This window comes from Coregonus lavaretus, assembly GCF_964263955.1.
Source record: "Coregonus lavaretus genome assembly, chromosome: 6".
NCBI lineage: Eukaryota > Metazoa > Chordata > Actinopteri > Salmoniformes > Salmonidae > Coregonus > Coregonus lavaretus.
Genome location: NC_139993.1, coordinates 12040552 through 12050984, shown reverse-complemented (window position 1 = coordinate 12050984; position 10433 = coordinate 12040552). Strand labels below are relative to the sequence as shown.

General features: G+C 44.4%; 1 protein-coding gene across 1 annotated transcript; it reads left to right on the top strand.

Annotated features, from left to right (window-relative positions):
- The first annotated feature begins 1289 nt into the window (after positions 1-1289).
- LOC311130802 (cysteine-rich protein 2-binding protein-like) lies at positions 1290-8663 on the top strand. The gene is made up of 11 exons (XM_084163600.1): positions 1290-1379; positions 1865-2147; positions 2515-2636; positions 3002-3123; positions 3370-3551; positions 3961-4386; positions 4797-5401; positions 5685-5818; positions 6314-6489; positions 7047-7237; positions 8076-8663. The coding sequence occupies exons 2-11, from the start codon at positions 1889-1891 to the stop codon at positions 8247-8249; spliced, it is 2391 nt and encodes a 796-aa protein (XP_084019726.1). The 5' UTR covers positions 1290-1379; positions 1865-1888; the 3' UTR covers positions 8250-8663.
- The last annotated feature ends 1770 nt before the right edge of the window (positions 8664-10433 follow it).

Genomic DNA, 10433 nt, shown 5'->3' with positions numbered 1-10433 from the left:
ACACTAAGTTGGCAACACTGGGGGGTGGCAGTTGCATGACACGACTATCATAGCAAAAATCAATTAACCAAAACTAGCAATATAATTTTAGCGGATTTCAACTATATCTCAGGATATGTGTCTCAAAGTTTATTTTTAAGTGATGATAGCAAGGCAGATACCTTTCATCTGTGTTATCACCTTCTGTACCCTGAAAGTGTCAAACAGCACAATTATCAAATATGAACTATTCGCCTTGCATCAAATATTTACAACTACAAAGATTAAATTTGAGTAATTTAGTAGACGCTCTTATCCAGAGCGATTAGGGTTAAGTGCCTTGCTAAAGGGCACATCGACAGATATTTCACCTAGTCGGCTCGGGGATTAGAACCAGCGACCTTTCGGTTACTGGCACAACGCTCTTAACCACTAAGCTACCTGCCGCCCCATGATTGAAAGCAATGGTTGAGAGCATTTTCCTTTAATAAAATATTTTGGATATGCATCAGTGTCCAGTGTGGATCACATCTAGCCACTTATATTGAAGACTTTAAACACATTTTGTATGTTATTTCACATGATTTAATTCGTGTTTTATGTCCAGAATATTTGCATTATTATTATTATTATTATTATTATTTATTGGATAATTGTTCAGAAAGTCGATTAAATCGATTTGTTCGACTGTCTCCAGAGTCGGTACTCTACTCTACAGCCTAAACTCATCGACCTCGACACATTTCTGAGATGTCCTGTCCTGACGTTATCCAACCCTAGTTTAGCAATTCCCTGTGTCTCCAAACTACATGCAATACTAGATAGCTAGCTATGTCTACAATCTCTAAAGTTGTTCTAGGCGTTTCTGTGATACTTACAGTCAGCACCGTTGCAGGAGTGCATCTCAAGCAAAACTGGGACCAAGAGGTAAACAATTAGATAGCTAGCCTGCGGACCAGCTCAATTACTGTACACTCCAATTCCTAGATAACATTAGCTAGCTAACTAGCCATATGTCATAGTATGGTGCAATGTTTCCCATGCAAAAGTCCGTTGCAACTTAGCTACATTGAGAAAGTTGTAAGCAGAAACATTACCTTTAGCTTAGCTAACTTTAGCTAACTAGAGTTAGCATCTGCATGCTTTTCTGCTAGCAGACAGCTAACGGTAGCTAGCTAGCAACAACACCTCTAGCCATAATTTTAGACAGAGCAGCTCTTACAGTGGCCGTTTTGTTTGTCCATCAGAAACTTCATGAGGGAGTACTTAGAGACATTGAACGTTTGGAGAGGAAGAGCGAGAACCTGCGAGTGCTCGAACAACAAAGAAGTCTGACCAAGGAGCTCAAGGCAGAGCGCGACAGGAGAGAATTGGGGCGACAGGACTCCGACCAACCCCAGGCATAACAACAACTACTTTGACAGCCTTCACAATTCTTATGTAGTGCAGCTATGGCTAATGTTCGTGTTGAAATATTGATAAAGCAATGTAGTACACCGTAGTTTGCTTTCGAACTGGGCTGGGCTGTCTTTATGCAAATTTACACCCTTGCCTTTTACAATTGACGTCTTTGTAGATTCTCTGGCCAATTATTTATCAATTACGGGTTTGGAGGAAAAGTAAACTAGCTGACACTGCAGAAGCCATTGCCACCCTTCTGGATAGCTATTGATTGTCACTGGTTTTGAAAAACATGTAGGCCTATGTGTGGCATGCAGTTAGTTCCCTAAAGGTAGGCTATACATAGTTTGTAGTTAGGTAGTAGGTAATGTCATGATTTCTCTCACAGAATAAGGAATCCCTGAATCATACTGCTTTCATTTTAAAATCTCCTTACACAATTTTGACTGGTAAAACTAAAACTAAACCTCTCTCTGCACAGCAGTAGACTGCCTGACTCCACCTGGTGATGATGGAAAGTGGTGGTGAGCAGAGGGGCCAAGTGGAAGATGAGGCCATGTGCACCTCCGCCTCGGAGGGGCTGGAGGAGGGTGAGGTGGAGGGCGAGACGCTGCTCATCGTGGAGTCGGAAGACCAGGCCTCGGTGGACCTCTCGCACGACCAGAGCGGTGACTCGCTCAACAGCGACCTGGGGGAGGACGCCGAGGGTGGCTGGAACGAGGACATGGCCTTCTACTGTGACAAGTGCCACAAGTGGATCCCCACCGGTGAGAGGCCGGCCAGGCAGCCCCTGGGGGCGCACCGACAGCAGGGAGGGAGAGCAACCTCTCCCTGCGACGGGGCATCGTTCTTTCTCAATATCACTTAACACTTGCAAATTTGTCAGTACGATTTGGACAAAGTATGTTTTGCGCAGTTATTTCCTCAGTGATTTCAGTGGGGTTGGCCTTATCTGTCCATCCATAGATATTAAAAAGTGCTGCTGCTTTTCTCTATAAATTCGCACAAGTCAATATTTGGATGTCACGTCGTGTCCTGTTGCACCGTACATGCTTTTCAAATAAAAAATGAGAATTAAATGAACAGAATGCCTTGTCTCTTAGCAGTCTTTTTATTCTCCTCCCCACCATTCAGCACAGCTGCACGGAGAGCAACCCAGCTACCTGAAAGGAGATAACTTCTTCAAGTTCACCTGCTATGACTGTACAGAAGATGGCAAGGAGACCTTTGAGAGGATGAGACTCACCTGGCAACAGGTACATGTGCCACAATGAAGCACTTTGGCAGTTTACAATAAAGAACTGATTTGCATTGCAGTTTACATAAGATATGAACAAGGTTAAAAGGGACACCTTAAACAAAATGGGGCTTTACGTGAAAAGTAAATATAATTTAATTGTTCCATTGCATCTATTGGCTAAATATATGGGGCAAGATCCTTATCTACAGTATGGACAAGTATAAAATTGCAAAGTACTATATATTGTATATTGCTGTGGACTTTATTGCTTTGATTATATTTGTTTTCGGCAACAGCCCTCTGAAATGAGTACTGAAAGAATGTCATATTTTATTTTCCTGGTTTTCATTGCAGTTCGGTGTGTTGTCTGTTTTATTTCAGGTAGTTATGTTGGCCATGTACAACCTTTCGTTAGAGGGCACGGGGCGCCAAGGCTACTTCAGATGGAAGGAGGACATCTGTGCCTTCATTGGGAGACACTGGACCTTCCTACTGGGGACCAGGTTAGAAAGAAAACAACATTAATTTGGTTGTCAGTTGGTAAGATTTTGATAACAATTTGCAATCAACCCTAAAAATATAAACAGAAAACCTGATAATTGCTCAGTCACTTATCAGAATATCAAGAGCGGACAGATTTGGAACTTGACCCAACCTTTGTGGAAAAAAGAGCTATGTTTTAATTTTTCTTTACAAGTCTAGTATTTTGTAAATTGAGAGAGTTTTTGACGCCTCACCATTACCTGCAGAAAGAAGACTTCCACGTGGTGGAGCACAGTGGCGGGCTGTTTGTCGGTGGGGAGCCCCACATTCTTCCGCTCAGGGGCCCAGGAGTTTGGCGAGCCGGGCTGGTGGAAGCTGGTGCAGAACCGTCCACCCACCCTGCGCCCAGATGGGGACAAGTCCTCTGTGGCCTCCCTAAAGTCTAAAGGTGAACTGCGGAACACTCATAACTAACCATACGGTTTTTACATTTCAGACACAACCAAAGGATTATTTTGTGAAATTGAAATTATAACAACGTCATTGTGTTAAATATACTTATTTAGGAAAAGTCAAGGACGGAGGGGGACCTTGACTTTAAAAATGACAGGAATATTACAAATTAAAATATGTGCTTCTATTGGTAGAGGTAGTTAACCCTAAGCAGTTTGCAGAATTGTGCAAAGTCTGTTGTGCAAATCAATTACATGTTTTTGAGGGATAACCAGCTACTGTTGAAGTGGAGTCCAAAATAAATTCACCCTTCCAGGCGACTGTAAATGCATGTGTTTTTGATTGAGCATTTAGAGCCCTTTTTGTTTAACCATTTGCTTAGCTGGTGTTTGTTACTTTCTCAGCCGCCTCCAAGCCAACCCTGGACCCCATCATCACGGTGGAAGGCTTACGGAAGCGCGCAGGCCGGAATCCGGTGGAGAGCGCCATGCAGCTGAAAGAAAAGCGCTCACGAACCCACGAGGCCAAGGACATCCGGCGGGCGCAGAAGGAGGCTGCGGGGTACATGGATCGCAGCGCCTCCTCCACACCCGTGAAGTTCAGCGGCCGTGGCGGCGGGCGGCGACCCGACTTGGTCCTGGAGAAAGGCGAGGTGGTGGACTTCTCCTCAATGAGCTCCTCAGACCGAACGCCACTCACCAGCCCCTCGCCATCGCCCTCTCCGGACTTCTCTGCGCCCGGCACCCCCGCCTCCCACTCGGCCACGCCCAGCCTGCTGTCGGAGGCTGACCTCATCCCTGACGTCATGCCACCGATGGCGCTCTTTCACGGTAAGAAGTCGGGGTCCCCTTGATCTCTCTGAGTTTTTAGTCTAGATAGAAAATGAAAGGCACCATTCAAAATAGTCATTGTTTTAGTGGTAAGCAGTCCAAATTTGGCCCACAGGGGCAAGATGAAAAATGGTGTCTGATAGCATTTAATGCCACAATGTACGATTTGTGGGTGGGCCCACCAACAAAAACACGTCAACAATGGAGCAATATCTCAAGGTGCATTCCATGCCAATATCAATTAATTTCTATGATATACAGTATCAGTCTGTAGTGCTATAGGAATTAATGACTTTCCATGAGAGTAACATATCATAAATCATATTCCTCAAAAACCAAGTGGTATATAATTAGTTGAAATGATCAGTGAATGGCTGGAAACCGTTAATATTTCTGATTTGGAACTCCAGATGACGAGGAGCTGGACGGCGAAGGCGTCATCGATCCCGGCATCGAGTACATCCCCTCACCCAGCATGTCCCTGGGCACTGGCGCCCTTGTCGTTCGCAAGAAGATGCAGCCAGGGGTGGCAGGGGCGCACATCAAGCAGGAAGCAGAGAGTGACGATGAGGAGGGCCGCGGCCAGGACGATGAAGACGACGAAAGGCGGGGGCACGGCGAAGGTCAATCCAACGTGGCCAGGGGGGCGCGGGGTGGCGGGGAGAGGAGGGGGGCCCTAACAGAGAAGGGGGAGGGTTCGTCCCCCTCAGAGCCCCGGTTTGCCCCCCTCAGCCTGTATGAGGAGCGCGTGCTGCTGCGGCGCCTGGAGGCCTGTCCGCAGGCGCTGGCGGTGACTGCGCAGGCCAAGCGGCTGCACAGGAAGCTACTGGTGAGGCAGGCCAAGCGCCAGAGAGGGCTCCCCCTGCTGGACATCGACCAGGCGGTCAGCGCCACCCTAAGTCTGGTGGGAGGGGTATACGGGGCCCAGGAGGGGGGACAGGGCCGCTACGGGGGCTCCGGCGTGGGGAAGTACCACACCACCAGCCACGACCTCCGAATCCTCGACCGCTTCCAGGTACGCCTTCACTACCACGAGCACAGATGTCAAATTCGTGCACAGATCACACACACAAATGTATGCACTCTCTGTACTGTTGATCGCTTTGGATAAAAAGTCTGCTATGTGGCATTTATTATTATTATGACTATGATTCAATTCCGATTTGTTATGAGCGGTCACGAACTAGAAGAACGAGAACGAGAGGAATGGTTGGAATATTTCCAAACACATTACATCACATGCGTGATACATCTTTTGCTTCGATCACACGTCTATGGAATGCATTTGATCCCTTTAGACGACGGTGTCCAGCAGAAGAGGGTACCACCAGCCCACAGTGTCCTTCTGGCACCGGCTCATGGGCTCCGACGCCAGCGTAGACCAGGGCATCAAGAGCCCGTACACCTCCCGCACCCTCAAACCCTTCATAAGGTATGCCACACGCTGTTACCTCCACATGCAGCCTTATACCCCTAATATGGTAAGATACATTTGTGACCACCTGACCTATGACATTAACCTGTAATTAAACCCTGATACTCAAGGTGAGGTATAACAATCACAGCATGGAAGGAGTCAATATTATTTTGGCTCTATTCGTTTTTATCTGTAACGTGCAGTATGTAGCCCTCCTGAACGTGCCCCTGAACGTACCCAATATTTTTGTTACAATCAGATTGAAATACATTGTGAAGAATAGTCATTCCTCTCTGACACATAAATTAAAGAATCATGTTGGCTCTATTCATGGCATTTCTTTTCTATCCAATCTCCTGGGTCGTATTCACTAGACACCAAATCAAAACAAATGGACTGAAACGGAGAGGGACTACTTGAACTTCTTCAATAAGAAACTTGTTTTTGTTACGAAATGTTTTCCATTGCAAAATGTTTTGCTACTGTGTGCACTAATGAATCCATCACCAGGAGGGACTACGAGAACAAGCCTATGAAGCTGAAGCTGTTGGCGGAGATCCGTGCCTACCCCCACAGGAAGGAGCCCCGCTGGGTCCCCGAGCCAGAGGCCCCCATCGACTACTGTTACGTCCGGCCCAACCACATCCCCTCTGTTAACTCCATGTGCCACGACATCTTCTGGCCAGGTAGGAGACTGAACAGGGCCATACTATCAAGTTTGGATTTTTATTTTTTATTTTACTAGATAATGTGTACATGTCAGACTGGGAACTTAAAAGGGACATTTAATTAAAAAATGTAAGTCTGTCAGATGTTTTCAGACCTCAAAAGTAGACTAGTGTCGAGATATGTCCACGTTCCAGGACATCTGTTGTGTAGATCAAGCTATATGCCTCAATTCCAAATGAATGGAAAAGGTGAGCACCATTTAATTTCCTGATTTTAGTCTGTGCTTATCTCTTCCATTCATTTGGGGTTGAGGCAAATTGCTGGATTTACACAACCCATGTTGTGGGACATGGAGTCATCTTGATATTAGACTACTTATAAAACATCTGACAAACGTTGATTTAAAGTGTAATGTCCCTTTAAATATGTACCTGTTAATGCAGATGGAAACATTGTCCTTGTAAAATAAATCACATGGAAGGATACAACAGTCTGCATATTTATTCTACTTTTTAAATATTTCCCTCAAAAGTTTTAGATTGACGGCTGATTTTCTCTCTGGCTCTCTTATCAGGCGTGGATCTCTCCGAGTGTCTCCAGTACCCAGACTTCAGCGTAGTGGTCCTTTATAAGAAGGTGGTGATCGGCTTTGGGTTCATGGTGCCGGACGTGAAGTACAACGAGGCCTACATCTCCTTCCTGCTGGTGCATCCCGAGTGGAGGAGGGCTGGGATCGCTACATTCATGATCTACCATCTCATTCAGGTATGGTAACAAAATCATAATAATGACTATTAAAAACAACAATACTAGAGTTGCAAGCAGCAATTAAAGGGGCACTATACTAGTGTCTACATAAAGTGGTGAAGTGCAGCTTTAATAGAGTCTCTAAGCCACATTGTATAGAGCTCTTTTCATGACAGACTGACCAGGTCAAAGCTATGATCCCTTAAGGGTGTTACCTGTTAAATCCACTTAAATCAGTATAGATGAAGGGGAGGAGACAGGTTAAAGCCTTGAGACAATTGAGACATGGATTGTGTATGTGTGCCATTCAGAGGGTGAATGGGCAAGTCAAAAAATGTAAGTGCCTTTGAATGGTGTATGGTAGTAGGTGCCAGTCGCACCGGTTTCAGTGTATCAAGAACTGCAACGCTGCTGGGTTTTTCATGCTCAACAGTTTCCCGTGTGTTTCAAGGATGGTCCACCACCCAAAGGACATTCAGCCAACTTGACACAACATTGACGCTTTGGAGTCAACATGGGCATCCCTGTGGAACGCTTTCGACACCTTGAAGAGTCCATGCCCAGACGAATTGAGGCTGTTCTGAGGGCAAAAGGGGGTGCAATTCAATATTAGGAATGTGTTTTGTACATTTAGTGTAAAGTCGCTATACTGGCGGTTAGTGGTTTTTAGACCAGGGACTAACTTGACCCTACGGCTACATTATAATTAGTCAAGTCAGCTTGAGACTGCGAGAAATAACTATAAATAAATAACCATGAAATGCACTTAAATTTGGATCGATCTACAACAGCACAGGTTAAGTGGTCGAAAAAAGGGAAGCTGTCTTTTCAGGCAAGGTTCTCTTTTCCCCCACAGACCTGCATGGGAAAAGACGTCACTCTACACGTCTCGGCCAGTAACCCCGCCATGCTCCTATACCAGAAGTTTGGCTTTAAGACGGAGGAGTACATCTTGGACTTTTACGACAAATACTACCCGCTGGACTGCAAGGAGTGCCGACACGCATTCTTCCTGCGGCTACGGCGGTGAGACAGGAAACGGGACAGGCCAGTATCCAGGCCATAGAAATATAATTACTAGAATGGACATTCCCATGTAAGTTAACGTTCCATTGGTGAACTGGTAGCCATATTGAGTGTACTAGTCAAATTGTAATTGTCTGTGGAGCTTTGTCTGTTGTAGTATTTATATTTCTATACAGGCAGCCAGTCAGAAGGAGGAAAAAAACCATCTGGAAGTGCCTGTGCTATTCAGTGTAGCCATTGTATGTTACACTGTTTCTTTGTGGTCATTATACTTGTGAGAACCTATGGCGAGGTGTTTTTTTGTTGATCCACAGAAGAGCCTGAAGGATGGTATTTTATTGTAATTTTGTACACTCACATTTTTGAACAATTCTGCAGCCCAAGTGGCAATTCTCATATAAAGACAAAATCACTCACATTCTGAATTCTGTCTTCATTTGCTTGCTGGAATATAGATAATGTCGATTTTTTGCTGTTTTGGCTCTACTCCAGCACTGAGATGAAAGTGCAGACTGTCAGCTTTAATTTGAGGGTATTTTCATCCATGTCGGGTGAACCGTTTATAAATTACAGTACTTTTATTTAGTTATAGTCCCCCCCATTTTATGGAACCAAAAGTATTTGGACAAATTGACTTATGTGTATTAAAGTAGTCAAAAGTTTAGTATTTGTTCCCATATTCCTAGCACGCAATGACTTCAAGCTTGTAACTCTACAGAATTGTTGGATGCATTTGCAGTTTGTTTTAGTTGCGTTTCAGATTATTTTGTGCCCAATATTAATGAATGGTAAATAATGTTCACTTTTATTGTAAATAAGAATAGAATGTTTCTAAACACTTCTACAGTAATGTGGATGCTACCAGGAGTACGGATAGTCCTGAAAGTTCGAGGCATAAATATCATACCCCCGAAAAAATGCTAACCTCTCACCAATAAATAACAGGTGAGGTTAGCATTTTTTCGGGGGTATGATCTTTGTGCCTCTAACTTTCTCACTCATCATTATTCACAATTATCCATAATCATGGTAGCATCCACATTAATGTAGAAGTGTTCAGAAATGTATTATAGTCTTATTTACAATAAAAGTGACTCCAAAATGAAACAGTACATTATTTACCATTCATTTCAATTTGGCACAACATCATCTGAAACACCAAAACAAACTGCAAATGCATCCAACAAGTTTGTAGAGTCACAATCTGTATGTAGTTGCGTGCTAGGAATATGGGACCAAATACTAAACTTCTTACTTACTACACACAATACTCGATAATGTCAGCGGAATTAATTAATTCAAAATGAAAATCTGAAATGTCTTAAGTCAATAAGTAGTCAACCCCTTTGTACAGTGCCTTCGGAAAGTATTCAGACCCCTTGACTTTTTCCACATTTTGTTACGTTACAATTTAAAATTGATGAAATTAATTTTTTTCCTCATCAATCTACACACAATACCCTATAATGACAAATGTATTACAAATAAAAAAAACGGAAATACCTTATTTACATAAGTATTCAGTTGCTATGAGACTCGAAATTGAGCTCAGGTGCATCCTGTTTCCATTGATCAGTTTGGAACCACCAAGACTCTTCCTAGAGCTGGCCGCCCGGCCAAACTGAGCAATTGGGGGAGAGAAGGGCCTTGGTCAGGGAGGTGACCAAGAACCCGATGGTCACTCTGATAGAGCTCTGGAGATAGGAGAACCTTCCAGAAGGACAACCATCTCTGCAGCACTCCACCAATCAGGCCTTTATGGTAGAGTGGCCAGACGGAAGCCACTCAGTAAAAGGCACATGACAGCCCGCTTGGAGTTTACCAAAAGGCACATAAAGACTCACACCATGAGAAACAAGATTCTCTGGTCTGATGAAACCAAGATAGAACTCTCAAGATAGAACTCTAAATGCCAAGTGTCACGTCTGGAGGAAACCGGGCACCATCCCTACTTTGAAGCACGGTGGTGGCAGCATCATGCTGTGGAGATGTTTTTCAGCGGCAGGGACTGGGAGACTAGTCAGGATTGAGGGAAAGATGAACGGAGCAAAGTACAGAGATCCTTGATGAAAACCTGCTCTAGAGTGCTCAGGACCTCAGACTGGGGCCAAGGTTCACTTTCCAACAGGAAAATGCCAAGACAACGCAGGAGTGGCTTCGGGACAAGTCTCTGAATGTCCTTGAGTGG